Source organism: Trichomonas vaginalis, chromosome IV (assembly GCF_026262505.1).
Source record: "Trichomonas vaginalis G3 chromosome IV, whole genome shotgun sequence".
Lineage (NCBI taxonomy): Eukaryota > Parabasalia > Trichomonadida > Trichomonadidae > Trichomonas > Trichomonas vaginalis.
In genome coordinates, this window is record NC_067206.1 from 6,754,643 (window position 1) to 6,779,107 (window position 24,465).

General features: G+C 33.5%; 14 protein-coding genes and 1 pseudogene across 15 annotated transcripts, besides 3 other annotated features; 8 read left to right on the forward strand and 7 right to left on the reverse strand.

Moving 5' to 3' along the window:
- Window positions 1-3: 3 nt before the first annotated feature.
- On the forward strand, window positions 4-634 carry TVAGG3_0043420 (uncharacterized protein; the record flags this gene model as incomplete). The annotated part of the gene is made up of 1 exon (XM_001322794.1): window positions 44-433. One exon carries the CDS (start codon window positions 44-46, stop codon window positions 431-433), a length of 390 nt encoding a protein of 129 aa, XP_001322829.1.
- Window positions 635-1,615: 981 nt separating this feature from the next.
- Window positions 1,616-2,295, forward strand: TVAGG3_0043430 (GTPase protein; the record flags this gene model as incomplete). The annotated part of the gene is made up of 1 exon (XM_001322795.2): window positions 1,626-2,216. The coding sequence occupies one exon, from the start codon at window positions 1,626-1,628 to the stop codon at window positions 2,214-2,216; it is 591 nt and encodes a 196-aa protein (XP_001322830.1).
- A 693-nt stretch (window positions 2,296-2,988) lies between these two features.
- TVAGG3_0043440 (UBA-like family) lies at window positions 2,989-3,186 on the reverse strand (the record flags this gene model as incomplete). The annotated part of the gene is made up of 1 exon (XM_001322796.1): window positions 2,989-3,186. One exon carries the CDS (start codon window positions 3,184-3,186, stop codon window positions 2,989-2,991), a length of 198 nt encoding a protein of 65 aa, XP_001322831.1.
- A 232-nt stretch (window positions 3,187-3,418) lies between these two features.
- Window positions 3,419-4,974, forward strand: TVAGG3_0043450 (enolase family; the record flags this gene model as incomplete). Its single annotated transcript, XM_001322797.1, has 1 exon — window positions 3,424-4,905. The coding sequence occupies one exon, from the start codon at window positions 3,424-3,426 to the stop codon at window positions 4,903-4,905; it is 1,482 nt and encodes a 493-aa protein (XP_001322832.1).
- Window positions 4,975-5,475: 501 nt separating this feature from the next.
- TVAGG3_0043460 (protein serine/threonine kinase protein) lies at window positions 5,476-6,672 on the reverse strand (the record flags this gene model as incomplete). The annotated part of the gene is made up of 1 exon (XM_001322798.1): window positions 5,476-6,672. The coding sequence occupies one exon, from the start codon at window positions 6,670-6,672 to the stop codon at window positions 5,476-5,478; it is 1,197 nt and encodes a 398-aa protein (XP_001322833.1).
- A 36-nt stretch (window positions 6,673-6,708) lies between these two features.
- Window positions 6,709-6,736: a terminal%2Cinverted (terminal inverted repeat of Mariner transposon ID:TVAGG3_0043470).
- Window positions 6,709-7,972: a mobile genetic element.
- On the forward strand, window positions 6,805-7,892 carry TVAGG3_0043480 (annotated as a pseudogene). Its single transcript has one exon. A coding segment is annotated over exon 1 (1,088 nt).
- Window positions 7,945-7,972: a terminal%2Cinverted (terminal inverted repeat of Mariner transposon ID:TVAGG3_0043470).
- A 483-nt stretch (window positions 7,973-8,455) lies between these two features.
- On the reverse strand, window positions 8,456-10,773 carry TVAGG3_0043490 (uncharacterized protein; the record flags this gene model as incomplete). Its single annotated transcript, XM_001322799.1, has 1 exon — window positions 8,531-10,756. One exon carries the CDS (start codon window positions 10,754-10,756, stop codon window positions 8,531-8,533), a length of 2,226 nt encoding a protein of 741 aa, XP_001322834.1.
- Window positions 10,774-11,194: 421 nt separating this feature from the next.
- TVAGG3_0043500 (nucleolar RNA-binding protein, NOP10p family) lies at window positions 11,195-11,507 on the forward strand (the record flags this gene model as incomplete). Its single annotated transcript, XM_001322800.1, has 1 exon — window positions 11,200-11,388. One exon carries the CDS (start codon window positions 11,200-11,202, stop codon window positions 11,386-11,388), a length of 189 nt encoding a protein of 62 aa, XP_001322835.1.
- A 292-nt stretch (window positions 11,508-11,799) lies between these two features.
- Window positions 11,800-14,384, forward strand: TVAGG3_0043510 (armadillo (ARM) repeat-containing protein family; the record flags this gene model as incomplete). The annotated part of the gene is made up of 1 exon (XM_001322801.1): window positions 11,816-14,320. The coding sequence occupies one exon, from the start codon at window positions 11,816-11,818 to the stop codon at window positions 14,318-14,320; it is 2,505 nt and encodes an 834-aa protein (XP_001322836.1).
- A 330-nt stretch (window positions 14,385-14,714) lies between these two features.
- On the forward strand, window positions 14,715-15,692 carry TVAGG3_0043520 (fibrillarin 2 family; the record flags this gene model as incomplete). The annotated part of the gene is made up of 1 exon (XM_001322802.2): window positions 14,715-15,671. One exon carries the CDS (start codon window positions 14,715-14,717, stop codon window positions 15,669-15,671), a length of 957 nt encoding a protein of 318 aa, XP_001322837.1.
- A 107-nt stretch (window positions 15,693-15,799) lies between these two features.
- Window positions 15,800-16,391, reverse strand: TVAGG3_0043530 (uncharacterized protein; the record flags this gene model as incomplete). Its single annotated transcript, XM_001322803.2, has 1 exon — window positions 15,800-16,381. The coding sequence occupies one exon, from the start codon at window positions 16,379-16,381 to the stop codon at window positions 15,800-15,802; it is 582 nt and encodes a 193-aa protein (XP_001322838.1).
- Window positions 16,392-16,647: 256 nt separating this feature from the next.
- TVAGG3_0043540 (ankyrin repeat and SOCS box-containing protein 4 family) lies at window positions 16,648-16,989 on the reverse strand (the record flags this gene model as incomplete). Its single annotated transcript, XM_001322804.1, has 1 exon — window positions 16,648-16,989. One exon carries the CDS (start codon window positions 16,987-16,989, stop codon window positions 16,648-16,650), a length of 342 nt encoding a protein of 113 aa, XP_001322839.1.
- A 168-nt stretch (window positions 16,990-17,157) lies between these two features.
- Window positions 17,158-17,640, reverse strand: TVAGG3_0043550 (protein ubiquitination; the record flags this gene model as incomplete). Its single annotated transcript, XM_001322805.1, has 1 exon — window positions 17,158-17,640. One exon carries the CDS (start codon window positions 17,638-17,640, stop codon window positions 17,158-17,160), a length of 483 nt encoding a protein of 160 aa, XP_001322840.1.
- Window positions 17,641-17,899: 259 nt separating this feature from the next.
- Window positions 17,900-19,391, reverse strand: TVAGG3_0043560 (serine-type endopeptidase protein; the record flags this gene model as incomplete). Its single annotated transcript, XM_001322806.2, has 1 exon — window positions 18,233-19,366. The coding sequence occupies one exon, from the start codon at window positions 19,364-19,366 to the stop codon at window positions 18,233-18,235; it is 1,134 nt and encodes a 377-aa protein (XP_001322841.1).
- A 985-nt stretch (window positions 19,392-20,376) lies between these two features.
- On the forward strand, window positions 20,377-24,196 carry TVAGG3_0043570 (armadillo (ARM) repeat-containing protein family; the record flags this gene model as incomplete). Its single annotated transcript, XM_001322807.1, has 1 exon — window positions 20,377-24,135. The coding sequence occupies one exon, from the start codon at window positions 20,377-20,379 to the stop codon at window positions 24,133-24,135; it is 3,759 nt and encodes a 1,252-aa protein (XP_001322842.1).
- Window positions 24,197-24,465: the final 269 nt, after the last annotated feature.

The window sequence follows — 24,465 nt, forward strand, 5'->3', positions numbered from 1 at the left end:
ATGCTTCCATTGAAGATTTTGGAAATTTCAAACGTTCATTAGAATGAATTTAACTTATAGCGATGATTTCGAAAGCGATGACTCAAGTAATGATCCGATATTTACACCTTCCGTAAAGCAAATGACAAAACCAATTGATACTCCAAAGTCTAATAAAGAAAATAAACCTGATAATAACGAAATTTACGGAGTATTGAGTTTTCAAAAAATGAATAATATCATAAAGCAAAGAGAAGAGTATCTAAAATGGCAACAAGCAGAAAACACTCGCATCTGGGGCGAAAATTTCAGTCCTTATTCTTCACTTGACAAGATTGCAAATCGAATAGCATTAATGCAAGTAAAAGAAGTTACGGATCTATTGGGAAAAACATGCGACGATTTTATTGAGTCACTAGTACATACAGAATTTTTCCCAGAAAATAATCAATAATGTTTGTTAAAAATACAATGTATATAAGACTTATATATACGTTTTTTGTTTACATGATTGATAAGTTATATTATTCAGCTCAAATTTATATTTCTAGATATTTTACTCAATACTAAATTTCTCTTCATGAATACAAGTCGATCTTAAATAAAATACTGAATGTGCAATTAGTATCCTACTCAAATTGGCATTTTTTGAATTATTAATAAATATGACATTTTGAATTAGTTACATCTACGGTAAAAATCGGATATTTGGGAGTGTACAGTTAGGATTAGGGTAATATTGATGTAATTCATTCAATTGATATTATTTCCAAATTTGTATTGTAGTTGTAACTAATTTTATAATTTCGGTTATAGCATTCCTATTGAAATATTCGAAATATTAAGATTTGGCTAGTAATGGCCTGCTTGTATTCATACATGGCCGATATTGATTTCGATAACACGACAGATGCCTTAAAACGAAGAAATAATCTTGAGAAAGAGGAATATTATTATCTTATTGCATATTATATACCGAATCACTCCATTTTAGACAAAATTTGATTTCAATCATAAAATAAAATGAATTTTTTAAACCAAGAGAATTTTTGGTAGTTGTTTCAACAGTTTAATTCTTTATTTATGATTTCAGGCAATCTAAAAAATCTGAGCGTATTTCATCGATGCCACTTTTTGTAAGAGCTTCCAACATAAGGTTTATCCATTCTTCGATCATATGTACATTAATAGAATTATTCATCAAAAAATCCGACGGTTATGAAAGGAATTTTTCAGGAAAATATATGAAATCATTAATACATAGTATTAAAATAGATATTCGATACAAATGTCATTCAAAATCCGACCAAATTTTTAGAATGCCGTGTATTCAAAATTTCGATGTTCTCAAATATTACTGACCAAACAATTGTTTAAAAAACAGTAGAGCATCATATTTTAAGTACAATTTTTTAAATTTGCCTTACGTATTTCACAATTTCCGAATATGACTGGTAATTCAGAAAAAAGTCATAATTTTCGTGCACAACTTCGTCAGAGAAATATACAAGGGCATAGTAATATAATATTCATCAAAGAAGTTCATAACTCAAAGAATTTGTCTGGCATTTTTAGTAAAATATTCCATAAAACTTGACAGTTTTATTCAATTTTATCGGTTGTCGATTAAATTTTCATATAGCGATATGGGCCCAGCTCTTGAGTTTAAGATTGTCATCATCGGATCAGTCGCTGTCGGAAAGACTGCCATCACAAACCGTCTCCAATATCAGCAATTCGAGGAAGATTATCAGCCAACAATCGGTGCAGGATATATTCCTTACCGTACATCTTGCGACGGCAAGGATGTAGAACTTCAGATCTGGGATACAGCAGGTATGGAAAGATATAAGTCACTTGGTCCAATCTACTACCGTGATGCTGTCGCTGCCATCATTGTTTATGATCAGACCGACCAGGAGTCTGCCGATGTCATCAAGAAATGGCTTGATGCTTTCCGTGGAACAGTTAAAACACACGCATTCATTGCAATTGCCGCTAATAAGGACGATCTTCCAAACAAGGTCGTAAATAATAACGAAGTTAAACAGTGGGCTGAGGAGAATGATTTCTCATTCTTCATCACATCTGCTAAGAGCGGCGTTGGTGTTAATGAAATGTTCCAGACTCTTGTCCGTGAGGTTATGAAGACATACCAGACAACAACAAAGGCTCCATCAACAGTTCCAACACCAGATCTTACAACCCCACAACAGGATAAGAAAGGTTGCTGCTAAAAAGTTTTTCTTTTTTTTAACTAATCTCCAAGTTTATTAACCTTAGTTGATCGAATAAACGGTGATACATAAATAATAATTAGGTATCTTTTATCTGAACATGTTCAAATTCCATTTTTCTTTCGGATTTCCTCCGATATTTTCATCTCTATCGAACAAAATTCTTCATAGGAAAGATTTTAACATTATTTTACTCCTTTCCAATTTATGATAAGTACAATGGACATAATACTTTGGCGTCTTTTTCTATTTTTTACCTGTCAATATATTGACTTCGATAGAAATCACAAGTTGATTAAAGAGGATTCCGTATTTTATCTTAGCATGCACAAGTTTATTACAATGATAAAGAAATGACAAGAAAAAAGGGAAAAAATTAAAAATGCCGTATAAGGAATTACAAAAAACAATACATTTACTATGATATTTAATATCCAATCATGGATGTCCATACCAGATTGATATACAATTCCAATATTGTTGAAATATTTATAAAATTAAAATAAATTGTGAGAATGAGATAAAAATATTTGAGATTTACTTTTCTGATCATAATTCTAACTGGAAAATATTAAATCCAATAGAAATCATAGTAAAAATTGAATTTTCCAATATGATTGGGTGATAGTTGGACATTTTTCGCTGAAATATATCAGGCATATGAAAAATTGCACCTTACGACTTCTTGATTAACAGTTTCGTAACGAAAATCTTTGGCTTAAGAAATTTATTGAAATAACTACTGTATGATGCACTTATCTCACATAAAATTTCATTTGTTTTCATTAAGGAATGATTTAATCTGGGAATTCATGATTTGATTATAAGCTTTTGTAAAATCATTGTTGTTATCTTTCATTACTCTTCGAGCTTCTTCTTCTTCAACTAATAAAAGCTTGTGCAAGATCTTGATTTGCTCTTCAAGCGTTGTAATTGGCTTTGCTGGTTGTGAATTCCCAGAACTAGACATTGTCACTTTTTACTCACTTTCAAATCTTTCGAAAGTTCTTTGGAGAAATAAATCACTTTGCAGATAGCCAATTACATTGTAATTGCCTGGTTAAGTTACCAGCCATTATAAACATTCGTCTAAAACATCGTTATATCGACAAATCTAACTTTTCACGTGTTATACAAACAAAATATGATCGGCAAACATTCAAATCCTGATCGGTAAGTAGAATTTTTTTGAAAAATACGTTATAAAATGGAAGCAACAGCTGAAGTTACAGAGGAACCACAAGGAGATACTCCAGAAATCGTAGAAGCAAAGAGAAAATATCTTGTTGACTACGATATTCAAAATGTTCTTCATGAAGCTCTCAATGAATTAATGGAATCACGTCCTGAAGATGTTTTTGGAGTTTTATCACGAATTTTTGAACGTCGCGCTGCAAAACCAATTATTGATCATGTTTTAGCTCGAGAAGTCCTTGATTCAAGAGGTAATCCCACAGTTGAAGTTGACGTTTATGCAAAATACTTAAATACCGTAGAATTTGTTGCTAGATCTTCTTCTCCATCAGGAGCATCAACAGGATCAAAGGAAGCAAAAGAACTCAGAGATGGAGATAATAGATTCGGTGGTAAGGGCGTTACACATGCAGTCAAGAACGTCAATACAATTATTAGCAAAGCAATTGCAGGCAAATTACTCGAAAATCTTGCAGAAATTGATAACGCAATTATTGCAGCCGATGGAACAGAACTCAAGGAAAAACTTGGCGGAAATGCAACCACAGCAACTTCTTTTGCCGTTGCTACAGCAGGGGCAGCTATTAGACATGAAGAATTATTTATTTACCTTGCCAGACAATTCCATGAAGAAATGCCAAAGAAATTTAAGCTTCCAGCACTTTTCTTCAATATATTAAACGGTGGAAAGCACGCTGGTGGAAATTTGAAGATCCAAGAATTTATGATTTCTCCACGAACAGATATCAGCTTTCCTGAGCAGCTAAGAATGATTGGAGAAATATACCAGAAACTTGGCCAGGTTGTTGTCAAGAAATATGGCGTTTCTGCAAAGAATCTTGGCGATGAAGGTGGCTATGCACCAGCTCTTAACACTCCCGAGGAAGCTCTCGAAGTAATTGAAAGAGCAGCAAATCTTTGCGGCTACCAACCAGGCAGCGATGTCTTCTTTGCACTAGATGCAGCTGCATCTGAATTTTATGATGCAACAAAGAAGCAATACGAAATTCTTCCAAACGTATGGAAGACTGGTGATGAAATGATTGAGTTTTGGAAAGATTTGATCGCTAAACATCCAGCAATTATTTCAATTGAAGACGGACTTGAAGAAAAAGACTACGAAACATGGATTAAACTCAATGAGCAGCTCGGTAGCAAGATACAGTTGGTAGGAGATGATCTTTACACAACAAATCCAAAGATGATTGAGCAGGGAATCGAAAAGAAGTGGTGCAACGCATTGTTGATGAAAGTAAACCAAATAGGAACAATTACAGAGGCAATGAAAGCTGCAAAACTCGTTCTCTCTGCAGGCCAGAAAGTCATGGTTTCTCACAGATCAGGAGAAACATGTAACTCTTTAATTTCTGACTTAGCTGTTGCAATTGGAGCTCAGTCAATTAAAGCTGGCTCTTGCGCAAGAGGAGAGAGAATACAGAAATACACAAGATTGCTACAGATCTATGAATACTTGAGAGATAATAATATGCTTTAAAATAAATGATTGAATTTGTTATTTTTATAAAAAAAATTACAATAATTCACACACACATCCTTAATTAATTAGAATCTCACACAGCCTCTCTTATATTGTATTATCCATCAGATTTTATGTACTCTCCTCATTTGTATTAGTTAATTTCTATTGATGCTCAACCGACTGTAAATCAGCCATAAACATCAATAGATTTAAGGAAATTATGAAAATTGTTCTTTTTTTTTTAGAAAAGATAAAGTAATTCTTAGCAATTTAGTTTTTAACGCGTATTAAATCTAATGTTCTACTTTATTATGAGCAATCTTGTAGATAATTGACTTCTCTGAATGTTCTACCTATTGTATTCAAACTCATGTATCCTCGAGTATATACATATATAAAGAAAACAGTTACCTATAATTAAACAAATGTTGAACCAGTTTGAAAGAATAATAATCTTCACATCTTTCGAAATATAAATTATTGTTGAAAGTGCCATTTTAAATATACATATAAGAAAGAAACGGTATGAGTTGAAAGTGCAAAAAAGAAAAGAAAGAAGAAAGAAGAAATAAAATAAATATTTATCTAATTGGTTGGAGCTAATGATTGAACGAAAGCGGCAAACACAGAGGATTCTGGCTCTTTAAAGCTTGGATTTTCTGCTTTAATGATACTATATAATGTTTCATTATTTTCGTAAAATCCCAATTTATTAGCTTTATCGATCATTTCTTTTGTGCCATATTCCTTTTGCTCAAGTGAAAACAAATACTCGCAATATTTGTTGTACTGATCCAATTCATTTGCTGTTAAAGTTTCTTTTGCAAGAGTATCAATCCTATCCTGGAGATCCTCTGGTCTGATTCTGCTGAAGGGTTCTTGCTTGCAACATAATTCAATCAACTCAGAAATTTTTTTGTTGAAGGGATCATTTTGGAATTTTTCATTATTGATATAGTCATCTCTAGCGCCTGCTTTGATCAGCTCTATAAGGATTGGCTCAACAAATGAAACAACCGTTGACCAGGCGCTGGATTTTTCTGATTCATCCATTTGTTCGAAATCTGCAAGCGTGTCCAATGTAAGAGCGAGGTAAGGTAATTGGAGTTCAGGGAATTGACTTGTAAGAGATTGCAAGCCGGCTTTCGTCTTGTATGCGCTGGCAAATGGATAACATTCTGTAATCATATTAAACATGATAGCTCCGAATGAGAAAATATCAGATTCGCATTTTCTCTGTCCGGAAAAGATTTCTGGAGCAGCAAATGGGATTGTTCCGTGATGTTCATTAATAGATAACGAAAATCTGTTTGTAGAATCATCCCAATCAATAATGTGAGGAATCATATCACCATCAACAACAATATTGTCTGGTTTAAAGTCACGATGCTTTATTCCATTTTCTCTCATCAAAGTCAACTGGTAAGCAATTGCATAGAAAATTTCGAGCATGTATAACCTCTTAACACGATTACTAACGTAACCGCCGTTGATTAACTTCGTTAAAGTGTTACCTGGAATATAATCCATCAAAATCCAGTTAAAACGTTCGCCAGGATGATTTTGTGAGTTATCATAGTATAGAGGAGAGAGTGGTATTTGGAATTGCATCTCTTTCTCAAACATTTCAGATATTCTAATTCCGCTTCGATTGAAAAGTCTTTTTAGAACTCTATAGTGATCATCTATCTTTAAGATCCAGCAAGCGCCATTACTACCATTGTCAGCCTGATATATTTCCTGAACGCGTGGATCATTATCAAAACAAGTTTGAGTTGTCATGATAAAATGATTTTTTGACTGTCAAGTCACTTCATATAGGGTGTCCAAAGGTGCGTTTAGCACAGCGCTCTATATGAGACTATTAAAGGAGATATATGCTGATTATAAATATATAATAAAAAATATGAATATATGTATATGATGAGTATGTTGTATTTTGGCGCCATGCCGGGATATAAAATGAATTTTGAGACAAGAGGCGGTTTCGCGGGAAATTTTGGCGGGATTTTTTTCATTTTTTTAATGAATCATAAAGAAAACATCCTCGCTCTTGCAAAAAAATGCAAAGACTGTAAAAAAATCTACGAGACATTGGTAAAATGCTTGGGTATGGATGCTCCTAGCTATTCCACTGTAACGTATCATGTTAGGATGTATCACTTCATGAACAAAAAGGCGCCCATCATAAAAATTGACAAAAAATCGCCGGATCAAAGAAAAATCAAAGCAATTCTTCAAGCGCTAGATGAAGACCCAAGAGCATCACTCAGAAGGATAGAGGAGATGACAAAGATACCACGTACAACAGTCAGTTATTATCTGCACAATTATTTGAACTACAAACTAGCGTATACACGTTGGGTTCCGCACAACCTTAATTCAGTTCAAAAAAAATCTAGAGTCCAATCTTCGAAAGAGCTCCTCTCTATATTGGGTGCGTATCAATCCAAGAAGTTTCGCTTTTTAGTAACCGGGGACGAGTCTTGGTTTCAATATGCAACAGAAGCCAAAATCATGTGGATCCCGAAGGATGAAAATCCGCAAACATTCCCGAAGAAAAAAATTGACACACCAATGATGATGTTGTCGGTTTTTTGGGGCGTGAATGGCATCATCGCAATTGATATTCTTCAAAAACCTAATACGATGAATGCTCAGTATCTAATTGACAATGTTCTTACTCAAATTATCAATTCTGATGAGTTTGAGAAATCCAAACAACAAAAACAAAAGTTTGCAATTCATTTTGATAATTCAAGAGTTCACAAAAGTCATAAGGTAATGAATTACTTGGTGGAAAACAATGTCAAAGTTGTTCCAAACCCAATTTATTCACCTGATATTGCACCCTCTGACTTTTATTCGCGAGTCCAGATGATCTTGAAAATTTTGTAAGAGAGCAATTTGAGCAATTTTCTCATGATGATTTAAAGCGTGTCTTTCAAGCCTGGATCGATCGCTGCGAACGCGTGATTGAATCCAATGGTGATTATATTTATATAAACTTTATATATATGTAACTTGTTTATTTCTATTCGCAGTATTCAGGTTTGTGCTAAACACACCTTTGGACACCCTATATTATTTTTTTTTGACTACAGTACCCCTTACTGTTGACTAATATTTCTCATCTTATAACTAGGTGAATAAGCATCTCATAAACACAATTAACTTATTTTTTTTTTATAAGTCACACGATTGTAATGTGATCTCATTTGAGTTTTTTTGGATTTAGAGGTTAAATAAATTGACATATTGCACCAATGTGTTATAACAGGTCAATTTATAATAAAATAATTATTAAAATGCGAGTCAAAAGGCGTAAGTATTCAAAATATTCTATGAGATCCTCACAATTTCATATCACTTGCTACTTACACCTTTTGACTCGCAGTTTATAATAAATTTGATATTCAGTGACAGCGCTACGCACCTTTTAGTATTCTGGGCACTTACGTAAATTAAATTTTCATCTAAATCCTGATGAAGGGGAAAAGATATCTGATGAAATTCACTTAATGTCTTTGATCTTTAGAATATCAAAAAAGATAAGATCTAGATAATAAATAATACACTATGAGTAAAAATTTTTATAGTTTTGATCCATGTTAAAAAAATAAAAAAAATAAGAATAAAGTTATAGTTTTGCACCGAGAGAACCTTTGAGTGAAAGTTTTTCATTTGATTTTCTGACTTCTGCGTCAGCCTTTGCTTCAGCCTTTTCCGCGATCTTTCCCTTCAAATCCAAGTTTTCAGTTGATTTCTTATCTTCCTCTTCTTCTTCCGCTCTATTTTCTGCTTTTTCCGCAATTTTTCCTTTGAGGTCTAATTTTTCATTTGATTTCTTTACATCTTCATTTTGTTCTTCTTCTTCCTCTTGTTTCTCTACTTTACTTTCTATCATAGCTTTAAGTCCACCTTCTTTTTCTTCTTCTTTCTTTTCCAATTCATCATCTACTTTTGATTCAACATTTGCTTTCAAAGACATCGAATTTGGCTTCAAATGTTCTGAAGACTTGTTTTGTTTCTTTGAACTCTCCAAGTTCTCCAATGGTTTGTCTTTGATTGCCAATCTCTCCATTGATTTCGTTGTCTTTGGTTTTTCTTTTAATTCTTGTTTTTCTTCTTCATTGTTTTGTGGAGAATTTTCTTCTTCTTTTTCGTTGACGAAATCTTCAGTTATGTGTTCTTGTTCTTGCTGGTGTTGGAGTCTTTCTTTTCTCTTCTCTTTCTGCTCTTGGAGTTTCTTCAATCGTTCTGCAGCTCTTTCTTCGTCTTCTTTGGATTTCTTGAGTGGAGTAAACTCGTCATTCTCGGCGTATGTCAATCTCATCTTCTCATCGATTGAGAGTTTGTCGTTCTTAGGTTCGAGCTGTGGATTTTCTGGTTTTGGCGGCATTTCGGTGAAATGAACAACAACATCGCTTTGTATTGGTTCGGCATCTTTGTTATCGAGTTGTTTGAGGTTGTTCTCGAATTCTGCCATCTTTTCTTCCAGTTCTGTGACCTTTCTTAGCATTGCATCGCCATCTTCCATTGCAGATCTCTTTCTTTTGGCGTCGTCGCGTGCCCAGTAGTCGAGTCTGGCCATGCACCACTGTAATCTTTGCTCGCATGTCTTAACCCTTTGAACAACGTTGCCTTTTCCTTGTAATGTGTTAAATGAATTGTAAATCATCTCATCAACGTCGTTTTGGACCTTCTTGTTGTTGTCGGTGAATTCAGTCCAATCATTGGTAAGGTTCTTGAGGTCCAACGCTGATAAATCGGAAAGATGTTGGACATTTCCTTGGAAATCTTCTTCGCTGAACTGGTGATCGCTTGTAATCGATTCAACATGATCTTCCATCTCTCTGGAAAGCCTTGTCTTCACTTCTTGGAGCTTCTGGTCCAAAGATTGTAATTTTCCTAAAATTTCTTCTTCATCGGACTTCAAAGTGCCTTCAAGCTCCATGAATTTGCGAGACATATTATTTACTTGTGCATCCTGCTGAGCCTGGGACTGTTCTGCCGATTGTAATGAACCTTCAAGAGACGTTATGTTTGTTTCTGCTTCTGAGATTCTCTGGTCGAGCTCTGTGGTCTTGGAACTGATAACAGAATATGCTTCTTGGCCCATCTGGGATACAGCATTGTCAATTCCTTCATCTTCGATACTTTTAAGGGTATCACGTATTTCTTTTTGCTTATTTATCATGTCTTGAGTCTGGCCAATCATTCGGACAAAGCCTTCGGCTGTTGCTTCAAGAGCTGTTGCTTTTGATTCGATTACAGCAATTCGGGGAGTAATATCACTCATTGCTGATGATGTTTGGCGATTGTAATCGGCAATATCTTTATCGCACTTGTCAAAATTGGAATCAAGATCTCGAACAGAATCTGAAATTTTTGAGAAGAAAGAAACAATATTTTCTGTAACCTTTTGGAGCTTTGAGACTTGCACACGTTGTTCTTCAGTAATAGGGTTAAGGCGATTGATAGAATCTTGTTTAATCTTTTGTTCAAGTTGAAGTTTGGAATTTTCGCAGGAATTTTTCATATTTTGAATGGAAACAGCATTTATTTCGGTAATTTGTTGTAAGAGAGCAGCAAGCTGCTTCTTAGTAAAGCTTGATTGACGATCGAGAGTATGAATTTTTGGATTAAACTCGTGTCCAGCAAGATTGATCTGCGATTCGAACTTATTATTAAGTCTTGACCTTGCATTTGATTCAGCTTGGATTGTATCCATAACATTCGCGCGAGTTTTTTGTAATTCTAGATTAAATGCTCTTGCGTTACTTGCTGCAGCTGCATTTGGTGATATCAGTGGTGGAAGAGGACCACCTGGAGAAACTGGCATTGAACGATATCCATGACTCATCTTTTATATTGATATTTTTGAGAAATTTTGGAAAAAATACGTTTTTTTCAGGAGGAGAAAAATTCTGAAGTTTATTATCGAATTCTAAAGATCTTTTCTTTTATGTGCAATACTAAACATCCTTGATCTTCAATAATACTTCGATCTAGATATACTAGAACGCAGTAAAATTCATCTAAACTAATTCATTTGATTGAAAAATATCATACAAACAATATCTTTTGTTAGAATTTGTGGTAATTAGACCAAAAAGGACCGATACCACTAGCTTCAAGCTCATTTATGGATGATTTCTCTGATATGAAGTTTTTTGTTTGAATTTTCTTTATTAATTATTAGCTTATTGCAGATGACTATTTAAATTTCTATTCCAAAAGTGCTTTTGTGATATAGTGAATGAATCAAACAGAGTTATTCAAAAGAGGACCCATTCAAAGAAAAAAATGTATCTTCAATTCTGCGATCAGTGCAAGCAATATACACTCAAGCAAAAGTGCCCACGTTGCGGCGGCCAGACACGCTCTGCTCATCCCGCTCGTTTCTCACCAGAAGACAAAAACTCTGCAGAACGCATCCAGACCAAGGCTAAATTCAACCTTCTCCCATACCAGCAGCCAGATATTGAATACTAAATTGATAGAAAATAGAGAATTACCATTTAAATTTTCACATTCTTAGAATAAACAAAATAGGATTTATATGTTTTACAATCAAATCTAAAACAATCTAATTTTTTAAAATACTTTTTTATCACATACTATATACATAGGAATTCTTTATACATCTAAAAATTTTAAATTTGAATTCAAATATTTTTTATAAATTATCATATAAATATATTAGATTTTTGATGCTGATGCGAATTTTTGATATTATTTACTTCTGAGTGGCAATTCAATTTTTCAAATTTTTATTCCATTTGTGGGAATCATGTTATATACGAGCGAGAGCATGAATTTTTGATTGTGAGTGTGGATCATGTTTAACAACCCTACTCAAACTTACAAAAAAAAATTTATAAAAAAAATTCAAAAAAATATATTAACAAAATCTGCGGAAATGGAGGAGCTTCTGACTCAAATCGAAGCCGCACTTTCCTCTATTTCCGATCCAGATGACCGTGGTCGGGATACTGCCAAGCAAAAGTTAGGTGATTTTCGACATAAGCAAAATGTAATGGATTTCGTCCCAATCATCTTACGTAGTAAATACAGTATACAACTACGAAGGATAGCATGCCAAATTTTAGAACAACATATCAAGGATATGTGGTTATTTTCAGAAGAAGCAAATAAGCTCGAAGAAATACAGATACTAATCCAATACATCGAAAGCAATATAAATGATACAGAAATTTTTAACGATTTACAGTCTATTCTTGCGGAAATAACTTTATTTGATGAATTTAAAACGTACAAAAATTTTTATACAGACATATTCTCTCACTCAGTACCATACTACAGAGCACTATCTACATTTGCGACTAATTTAATCGAATATAAATCCGAGATAGCGGCATTTTTACAAATTCGCGACGATCTCATCCGCAATATACCACAACTCATTCAAAAAGTGATTGAGGGATTCCCAGCCTTACCGGCTGTCAAAGCATTTAACAGCATCGTCAGTTTTTCTTCATGGGATATTCTAAAACAGGCAAATTTCAATAAAATCATTGACAACGTATGCCCAGCAGCATTTGTTCCAATTATCAACACACTTTTACTACAAGATATCGATAAACAGACTCTTAAACAAGGATTTAACGCAATTTCAACAATTGCATCTAGCGTTGAAGAGAATATTTTAGAAATAACACCACTACTTACCAGATACTTCAAATTCTTCGAAGAACCAGACACAATTAGTTCATTACATCATATCCACGAAGCTCTACTGAAATTCGAATACATTGAGTTATCAGATTACTGGGAATTCTTCGCTCTTCACGTTTCCCATGACAAATCTCGAAAACAACTACATGCTCAGACAATTTCAAAATTATTAGAAATTATTTCATACAGTATCGTTGTTCCGCCATGCTACGATGACTCAGAAACAGACTCTGATGACCAACAGTTCGCGCAGCAGTCCGCAATCATATGTTCTTTGTATAGATTAGACAGAGAACCCGCATTTTCATTTGTTTTCAAAATTTTCAATGAGCTACTACAAGATTTCAATGTAGACACGTTCAATTCAAATATTTGGCTGATCTACAGTATGAAAAAATCGAATTTTTCGAAAGTTTTGCTTGATTTGACAAAATTTTTCAACCAAGCCATAAAAGAACAGCCCAAAAACTCTTGCCTGATGAAGGGCTTCCTGTTTACAGCACGAGAAGTCCTTTCTTCCCTTAAACTCAATGAAAAATTATTAAATTATATTTTTGGCAACTCGCTGCAGCTGATAAAACTGTCATCAATGCAATACGAATGTGTCACTCTGCTCGACGAATTCGCTAAAAATGGCAAATTATGCCAGAATACAATGGCAGCGATATCTAACTCGTATTTGAGGCCCAAATCGATAAAATACCTGTGCCACGCTGCCGGATTAACTGATCCACAGCAATCGATCGGCATTTTGAACCAGACTTTCGCTGACATTTTGTCAAAAGGTACTTTTCCTGAAGAATCTGTTGATAAACTTTCAATTTATATATCGGGACTTGCAGGATTGGTACAGGCAAACAGTTCAGCCCCTTGTTCTTATATCGTTGACCATTCTTCTGTCTTAAATCAGTGGTTTGTTGAATTATGTTCAAGATTTAAAGCCACTGAAGACCAAAACCTCCTTGATATTATATCTAACTATGCCATAATTGCTTCTTATTACGGCGGATCCTTGATAACTCTACTTCTTGAGAATTTTATGAATATATCTCCAAAATATGCCACTCCTGATATGTTTAACGCATTCCAATCCCTTGTAAGAAAGGAAACAGACAATTCTTTGCTGGAAAATCTGAAGCAAAACGTAATTATTTCAACAGAAGTGATGTTTTACAATAAAATACCACTGGAAAAGGAAGTAATGGATTCAGTTTGCCAGCTATTGGTATTTATTGCCCAGAACAGATTCGATTTCTTGTATCAAGACGATATTTTATTTTTAATTTATGCTTTGATAGGTTCTGGATATCCAGCAGTAGTTTCTACGACATTGGCAGCAATATTTGAGGCAGCATCAAAGATATTAAACGATGTTTCCTTCCAAAGTTTTTCAGATAACTTCTGGGGAATTTTATACAACATGCTGAAGGTTTTAATCAGCGATGCATCGTTTATAGATATTATAGAGATGAGCTACGCCCTGGAAAGAATATCCACAGTCGCAAGACCAACTGTTGACGGGACATTACAGATTGCACAGCACTTAGTCCACGATTTTCCATCTTGTAACCATATAATAAAGCCACAGCTGATAAAGGACCTCATTTCTGGCGACAGAAAAATCATATTAAGTTTGTTATTGTACGTTGTGAGTGTTGCAAGGGATATTCAACTAGATACTCTAAGTAATATTATTGAAAGAAGAAAGTTTAGATTAAAATATGTTTGAATTTTGTTATTATTTTGTTTATAAAATTTAAAAAATTAATATTGTTATTTAACATATACCAAAATATCAACACTGTTTACAATATTATCATATCACACCAATATATCTACCAAAATATTAATATATCTCAAATTTCAAATAAAATATTTTGAGTTTAGAAATATCAATTCGATTTTTTATAAATTTAGTTCATTTAAAATATATTTTCAGATTATGAATAGTTTTTATTGAATTTTTGAATTTTATATCTTTGAAAACTATAGATAAAGATTCAATTAAGTTAAAATTTTTCTTTTCACTAAAATACGATATTGATCATTGCTCATAAACTGGTTTTTGAGTAGGGACACTAATTCATCCATAAGGACGATAGAAAATTTAGGATTTTTAGAATATGAGCGGGCGCGGAGGTTTCAACCGTGATGGTGGCCGTGGCGGCGGTCGTGGAGGTCGCGATGGCGGCCGCGGAGGATTTAACCGCGATGGTGGCCGTGGTGGCGGAAATCGCGATGGTGGCCGTGGTGGATTCAACCGTGATGGCAACCGCGGCGGATTCAACCGTGATGGCAACCGCGGCGGTGGCAATCGTGGTGGCGGCCGTGGCGGTGCACGTGGACGTGGTGGCCGCGGTGGTGCTCCAGTCAAAACCGGACCAAATGTTATCCAACACAAATTCGCCGGAGTTTTTGTTGAAACAAACAAGGGCAACATGCTCCTTACTCAGAACATGAATCCAGGCAAAACAGTATATAACGAGAAATTAGTTACAGTTGATGGACAAAACGGAACAACCGAATATCGCGAATGGAACCCATACAGATCAAAGATTGGTGCTGCCTTACTCGTTGGACTTGAGCACTTTGGTATTTGCCCAGGCGCAAAAGTTTTATATCTTGGCGCCGCTTCAGGAACAACAGTTTCCCATGTATCAGATATTGTCGGACCAACAGGTCGTGTTTACGCTGTAGAGTTCTCACACCGTGTTGCAAGAGACCTTGTTTCTCTCGCAAAACTTCGTCCAAATATTGTTCCAATCATTAACGATGCAAGATACCCGAACAAGTACCGTATGCTTGTTCCAATGGTTGACTATATGTTTGCTGATGTTGCTCAACCGGATCAGGCTAGAATCTTTGCTATCAACGCGAATAACTTCTTGAAATCTGGCGGCGGCTTCATGCTTTGCGTCAAGGCTTCTTGCGTAAACTCATCAGAAGATCCTGAGACCATTTACCAACAAGCTCAAGAAGAATTAACAAAGGAAGGCTTCAAATGCGAAGAAAAGGCAAATATCGAACAACATCATCGTGGCCATGCTTGTATCATTGGAACATATCGTCCAAAACAATAAAGAAATACAATACATTTTTTTATATAAAACTTTACATAATTTTTACACAATATCATATGTGAAAGACGCCGAAATGTGTAATAAGAAAAAACAAAAACAATTTATTTATTATAACATTATCTGTATGATTAATGCTTGGTGAAGAAAGCTTCGTCTATAACTCTGAATTTTGGAGTCATGGATTGTAAACTATGGGCTTCACGTTCAATAGCATCAAGTAAATCTTCATCTCGTTTTCTATCTTGATCTGTGACTTCTACTTTAGTAGACATAGTTCTACTAATAGAAGGAGCTTTCTTTGATCGTTCATACTCGCTTTTATATCGATTCCATAAGTCTAAATCAAATTTAGTTGAAGATTTGATGTAATCTGATTTCAAAACAAAATTTCTTTCTTTTGGTTTTTCTTCTGTATCGCTATCTGAATCAAATGTAATTTTGCTATAATCAATTTCATCTATTTCGTGATGTTCTTGGAATGAAGCAATGTTATTGCCGAACCTTTCACTTGGGTCAACTTGAGGAATCGGAACAAAGTAATCTTCTACAATATTGACTTCGTAATTGTTTGCTCTTTTTTCAATGGCTGAAAAATCGGGTAATGGCTCTGGTTTAGGAAATAGCATATTATCTGGCAAATTATCAAGGACATTTTGCAAATCGCTGGATAGTTTTCGACCAGATCTTAAAAATTCGTGCACTGATGCCATTTTTTTTTCTAGGGGTTTTCTCCCCCGTTTAAATCATAAATCGAGGAAAAAAAAAGATAATCACTTCTATTTATGATTTGAAGTTCATATGATATAACAAATTAAGGATTGAGTTTAATCGGTAGTATTCAAGCTCAAGATTAAGAAAAATTTGACTAGTTATGCAATATAGATCACTTGCCTCATTGATTGATACTGAATATCCAATATGGAACCACTTCTAAAATACTTCGCCTTATGCATAAAATCATTAGAAAAAGCGGGCTTTACATGATGTGCAAAAATTTCATAATGAAAAGTATCAGAAGAAGCAATAGCATTATATCTTTAAACGTTATTGTTTTTGCACCATGTGAAATAAGAAGTTCGGCTGTTTCTTTACTATTATTTTCTGCTGCATAATGAAGTAATGTCATTCCATTATTATCTTTTTCATTGACATTTGCACCATGTGAAATAAGAACTTCGACATTGTATTGGCAATAATTTAAATCAATCTTTATATTGTATTCATACATCAAGAATGTAACAAAATCAATGTTGTGTGTAATAATTGCATACTCCATGCATTTTTCATTTGGTTTTTGATATTTCAAACACTCATTCATGATTTCTTGATTTTTTCCCAAAAATGATAATTCTAGACATTGTTTAGTTATTTTTGAGTTAAATTTAGTTCTTAATATCTTGAAACAATCAACTGCTCCATAGTAACAACATAATTCAAGTAATGATAATCCTTGATAATAAAATGGATATAAATGACTTTCAAGTCTTTAATTTTTATCAAATCCTTCAGTTTCAATGAAGAAAATGAATATTTTTAAGTCATTATACATGATTGCTCTGTAGATCGTATTTTCAGCATGAATATCGAGATATTTTAATTCAAATTTTATGATATTATAGTACTTGTCTAAATTAATTCCATATTCTTTATAAAACAGAAAGTTTGAAACAACACCAACATTGTTGACTTCTTTGACATTATATTCATCAAATATGCGTTTGGCAAGAGATAAATATGACTTTGTATAGCGATTTCTAAATGGAATGATATTGAAAATGTCTTTTATAACATTTCCAACGGGATGTTTCTTTGAATCAATCAATTCTGTTTTGATCATTTTGTAAATCTTGTTTAATTCTTCTTCTTTTTCAGTTTTTAGCTGATACAATGTGTTATATGAATCGATGTAGTATTTATAGACACTTCTCAATTTGTTGTATGTATTTTGATGAATGTCGTGATCAGACATGAAAAAAAAAATTAAGAAGCTATAAAAAAATGATCGTAGATTAAAATGGCATTATAAGAATAAGAAGCTCCTATCAAAAAGATTTTCATCACATAATAATTTTACACATTAAACCTATTTTCCTACGTACAGTCTCCCTATCATTTTTCTGCATCAATATTGAATGAATCTCTATCAAAAATTTGAATAAGGGACTTTATGAAGGACAAGGAGATTAGATAAATGCAATATTTGCTAAAAATGAAAAAATGGCATACACATACGATTTACTATAATATTAATTTGTGTTCAATTCAATTTTGCGCAAGAGTTATAGTAATTTCAAAATCTCGGGTCCAAATAAACTCATTTTCCGATGTAAAGTCTCCCAATCCCTTTTCTGCTTCAATTTTGAGTGAATCTCGATCAAAAAATATGAATATGAGACTTTTCGAAGGAAAAGGAGTTTTCTCATTTTGTAACTCAAATATATATATATAACTTTTTATTTCATTTTAAAATAAATAAACATATTACATTAACTTTTTGAATATCATTTATAAATAAAGAATGAATTTGAATAACAATGAAACAAAGAAGGTGTAAAAAACAATTAAACGGTATAGTTATCCATCCAATTAATTGTGGTTTGGTTAGGAGTTGTATCTGAGTTCTGAGTGCACCAGTTCCTGCCGAAGTTAAGGCAGGTGATTCTCTGGCAGAATGGACACCATTTAACGTTATCGATACTTCTGTAGAATCCGACTAAGCAAACGCAGAAGATGAAGGTCATTGCGGGGAAAGCGAGGAAGGAAATGAAGCCATGGCACATTCTCTCGCAGCTTCCGAACGAAAGGTTTGGTAAAAGCATGAGAGCGAAGAGAAGTCCCATGATGAATCCTCCGATGTTGTTAAAGTTATCAATAAATGGTGTTAAGCCAAGAATGATACCAACAACAGTGAGACCAACTAAGATACCAAGGTCTCTTCCCTTCTTTGGATTGGATCTCCATCCAGCAAATAAATCTGCGAATAGAAGACCAATGTAGCCGAAGATAGCACCGGAAGCACCGCAAGAGATCAACTCTGGAACGAGAAGGCAGGAGAGAATTGTTCCGTACATACCAGAAACTAAAAATACGAAAAATGCTCTCCAGAAACCTGTGTCTCTTTCGACTCTAGATGTAAAGATAGCGAAAATAAGGATAATGACAAGGTGGATAGCTCCGGAGTGAAGGAACATTGAAGTAAAGAATCTCCACCATGAACCTGCGAGAATAACAGAAGCTTGCTTGGCACCCATCAAAAGAAGGACTTCTTGGCTTGGGCCAAACATTGGGTTTTCTGACATTTTAGGAACTTGACCGTATTGGTAGAAAGCGCCACCGAGAACAGCTAAATAAACAATAAGAACACCAAATGTCCAAATTGGTGGAGACTTGGCATCGAGGTTGATAAGTACTGGCTTGTTTTCCTTTTCTTCTTCTGACTTGGAGTTTTCTTTTTCTCCAGAATCCGAGTCGGCGAATCTCTCTGGTTGTCTTGATGTTTTAGGATCATTACTCCTCTTTTTCTTTTTAGGCTCGTTGGAATTACCATTATCGAAATTTAATCTTGATGTAGAAAAGTCGTTTGGAGTTGTTTGCATGTTTGCTGTTTCCCACCAGTTGCCACCACCTCCTGGCTTGGATTGCTCAATATCTTTTCCAGTCATAAGGGAGTTCTTACGTTTGTTTCTTCCACTCATTTTGTATTTGGTATTATCACAAAAACCTCTCGTATGATGTTTTTGTGAACTTTACAAAGGAACTTTACACGGAAAATATTGAATCGTTATTTCAACATTTATATTATATAGTTATAAGATAATAATTTACTACAAAAAAATTTGATAAGTTTTTCATAATTGAATTGAAAAACCTCAAAGTATTGCCAAAGACCTTCTTGAACTTCTTGTGAATATTTAATCCAGTTTTTGTTCATTTTTTCTTCCAAACGTTTTTTGTTGTGATGTTTTCTGGTGTCTTTCAATTTTTGATATGAATAAGCCCCCTCCATTTCAATTTTAAAATAAATCAATTGATACAATAAATAAAAATGAATCTACTATTAATATTACAGAATATTTTCACTTTTTTTGAAAAATTCTAATCAATTTGTTAACCTCTGTATATATCTGTTCGTGAAACCAATAAAAATAGGCTAATGAAGGCAATGGATAAATTATACATCAAGAGTAAATTAGTATTGCCTATGGTGTGTGTGGTATAAACAGAGTATTTCTTGATATATAAAAAATCGTGAAAAAATATTTATTTTATCAAACATTTTGATAGTAAATATATATAGTATACACACAAAAATGCTGTTTTAATGATTGGTCTTATCATTTTTGATATTTTTAATACATATTTTTCCATCAAAGGATTGTTACATCCTAAATGTCATTCACTTATATGTTGGCCTAATATAATAGTAAAACTTAAATATTGTATACTTCAAAAGCTGAAATATTTTTCTTTGAATTTATTCTAGATAATTTTAGTAATTCCCTTGGAAAACACCCGATAAATTTTTATTTCATGATTAATTATGAGTTGTATACCTCAGAGATCAAATCCCTTGGACAAAAATTCTATAAATTTTTAAAATATCAATTATATTTGATTAAAAATAGGTTATTTACCAAACAGAGATATTAATGCCACTAAATAAATATTATGATCCCTCCGATTATTTTTTGCAAAAAGTGACAATATGGATATCAGGGAGCAGGTTGATAATGAATTGCGAAGTATTGCAGCTACAACTCTCCCAGAATCAGTTAAGAAGAATATTGAAAAGGTGTTATTTGCATTAAAATCAAATGATTCTTCTTTTCATATTTCAGAATCTGATGATCCATTTATCAATGTATATACAGACATATCAAAACAGAAAAAGAATGTAAATGAGTATATCAATCTTATATCTGTCATCAAACTCTTGATTGAAAGTTCAATTCTCGATGGAACTGCACTTCAAATTATTTTAACAGATATTTTAGAACAAATACAAACGGGAAATGATAGTTATTGTCTCAAAGTTCTTCAAGTTGCATTATCTTTGTTTTCTTCCCAAGTTGGAAAAATCGAAGATCGTATTTCTTCAACAAAATGCATTTTGAAGCTGATAAATTCTTCATCAGAGTTAGTAAAGCAAGTATCAATAGCTACTTTTCATCAATTGATAGATGTAACTTTTGATCAATCAAAATCTCAGCATCAAGGCTTAAATTTATCACAATCTATATCTCAAGAGCTTAAATTAGATGAAACTAGCAAGGAAACAAGCAAAACTATCGAAACATTTGAAGTTGATGAAAAAACTCACTGGTCAATCATTTTCTCCATCAATTTAATCAACGACATCATTACATCTTTCCAAAATGGATCTCCTAAGACCTTTTCCAATGTGTTTAAACTTGAATCTGTTCGTAATTTACTTCCTGACTTCTTAAAGCACATATTAGACAAGAATTTCGTATTATTAAGCCATTACAATACAGAATACAATAAAATTATCGACCAATTAATGAAGTATTTGTCAAATCAAAAAGATAATTTAATTTTCTTACGATTTGTACCATTTGTCATCTTCTATTTGACAAAGAAAGATGTTCAGACAGCACAGAAACTTACAATAAAGGTCACAAAGCTTATAGATACAGTTCCAATCGCGTTTTGTACATTAAAAACAATTTTTTTGTATAATCCAGGCGAAATATTCACATTATTAAGCGGAGAACAGCTCGTGGTCATTACAAAGAAAGCCTGTAACTATATTCTCAGTAATTTCAAAGGACAATTTTCAAATTCGATTATTGTCTTCGGAAAAAACAAACCAACAGTAGAATCGTATGATACAGTATCTGTATCGTCTAGCGAGATCATTAACTCATGCGTATCCTTGATTTATATTCAAATTCCTCAATGTATCCTTCATCTTGAGCATTTTGACCAAATTTTTGAATCTTTCGAGACAATATGGCAGCGGGTGGTTGCTCTAACAGAAAACCAGCAAACCCTGTTGACATCTCTTAAAATTTCGAGATTAGCCGTAAAAATTGCAGTTGCACGGTCACAGAGCGATCCAATCAACAGAATTGTATCAACACTGTGCGGAATATCACTACCACAGTCATCAGCGTATTCTATGACCCTAAAATCCGTAATTTCGCTGAGTTCTATCACGAGATTATTGAAATCTTTGACTTATCGCATAATGAGGTTCTGGCCTTTGCTTCTCGAGACCATCTCCAAGTGCCACCACACGGCATCCCACAGGAGATCTCCTGCGGACATCCAGGCTTTGAGTTTAATTTCTTCGGACATTTTGGATTTTTCAATTGAATTAACAAATGAGAGCTTTACAAATCTATTCAAAATTATTGTAAAGCTTTCCGATGACGAATCGATCTCATTTGTTAAAAACAATGGTACTGTACCTAATTTCTGGCCATTAAAATCATTAAGTCTTCTTTTCATACAAAATATCTCCAGATCCGAGCTAATTGAAGAGAAATACTTCGGCCATATCAAAACTCTCATAGAATGTGAGTCCAAAGAGTTCAGAACACAAGCTACTTATGAACTTTTCGAAGTTGGAAAATCTATGATCGAATTTCCTTCGAGTTCCGAGAAATGCCGCCAGAGCATCTTCGATTTCATACATCTGACCACTTCCTCATCGCACAAGGACGTCAGCGTCGCCAGTTTTTCGTCATTACTTAATTTTCTTTCAGGAAAAACTTCCGACCAAATAAAAGACGGCTGGCCACTTATATTAACCACACTCAAAGCTGTTTGGACGACTCCTTACAACGACAACATCGCAAATGGTTTCAGAACTCTCAATTTTGTTTGCAGAGACTGTTTGCGATTAATTGGTCTAAAAAGTGCCGATGTTTTGATGTCCACTGTCAGTTCATTCATTTCCCAGGAAGAGGACATTAATACGGCATTGGGGAGTGTTGGATTATTCTGGGATATAGGAAGTGGAATGGTTCCTGTTGAAAACGAAGAAACAAAGAAAGGATGGAAGATTTTGTTCGAAGTTTTGGAGAAATATTTCTACGACAAAAGACAAAATGTTTCCATAGCAACACTAGACACTTTCTTCAATCTCTGCTCAACATTCAACCAACAGTTCCCTGATGATTTGAAGAAATTCGTGAATGAAGAAATTTTGTCACCTTTATTTGAAAAAATTTTGGAAATTTGTGAAGATAAAAACCAAAGTTTGGCCGACCAAATTGACGCTTTCCTTCTTTCTTTACAAAATGGAATACAAACATTAGTTTCTCTTGGAAATTACCAAAAAGTGATGCCGATTATTGTAAAGACGATAGAAAAAATTTCAATGCGAACAGAGATACAAACGAAATCAAGTGACTGTCTGAAGAATTTCATTTCTTTGTGTGCGATAAATGACAATTTACTGATACATGAAGTGATTAAAAGTTGTGACCAAATTCTGACAAAACTGACACAAAACGTGACAGTTAATAACAACCACATACAAGTATTATCGAATGTTATGGCCGAGATACTTCCAAATGTATGTTCGAAGATAGATGACAGTGATTTCTGTTTAGTTTTAGGAATTTTGGATTTGTTTTGCACTTTTCAGTTGGAAAAAAATTTCCTGAATTTGGCAATACATGTTACATTGAATTCCCTTTCAAACTACAAGGATTTGAGCGAGCAGAGACTGAGCTTGATTGTACAAATGCTTCTAAGTTTGATCAGTTTGAAACACACGAATTTGACATTGAAAGTTTTCGAAGTTTTACAACTTTTGTATGAAAAATTGTTTTCATTCGAAACAAGATCTAAGTGTTTCGAACTAGTACTGCCAATGTTCTTAAGATATCTACCACAATCAGACGCTTACAACTGTCTCAAGAAAATTTTGGAATTCGATGTAAATTTGTCACTTTTTATGATGAAAGAAATAAATGTTCGAAGATTAGTTGATTTAGGCCGAAGATTCAATGATTTCAAAGGCCAAATACTAGAGAGAACTGTCAACTACATGTACTTCATACAGCCAAAAGTGTTCCCTATTTATTTGTCTCTTTCTGATAATTTAGTTTACATATCGTATTTTAATGAAATTTGCCATGTAAACTCGTCAGAAGAGAAAATTAAATTTGCTATTGCAACTAAGAGCGATGTTTATTCTTCGCTTGCAGAGCAGTTTAATTTAATCATTTCTGAAGAAAAAAGCTTGGGAACAATACTTCCAAAATCTAGATATGAAGGTGTGCTTGTTTTCTTAGAAAAAGTGACAGAAATTAAGACAGATGATAGAATATTTGGTCTGACAGATTTTGATAATCAAAGTCATTTGTTTTTGATGGTTGAGATGATGATTAAACTGACTGAATCTAAATCAGGAGGAATAAGAAAAGCTGCACAGAAAATCATACAAATTGTTAATGAAAAGACAAAAGAGAAGCTTATTACTAACTAAGAATAAAGATATTAAAATATTTGTTTGTTATATTTAATATTAATTGTATTTTAAAGTGATTTTTATAAAAAAATTAACTTACAATTCACTCAATTACATCCAAAATCACATAATACTAATTACAATGAACAAGATACAAGTGTAATGCTTTATGTTTATTGCGAGTTTGTGTATTTATAAACTCAATTTTTTCAATTTATGGATCCAAATGCGAACATTATATAAAATTTACCAATTCTAAGAAGTTATGGATAAAGATATTCCATTTGGAATCGCATCATTTCATATCTATGAACTTAATCAAAATTCATATAATTTTTATACACAATT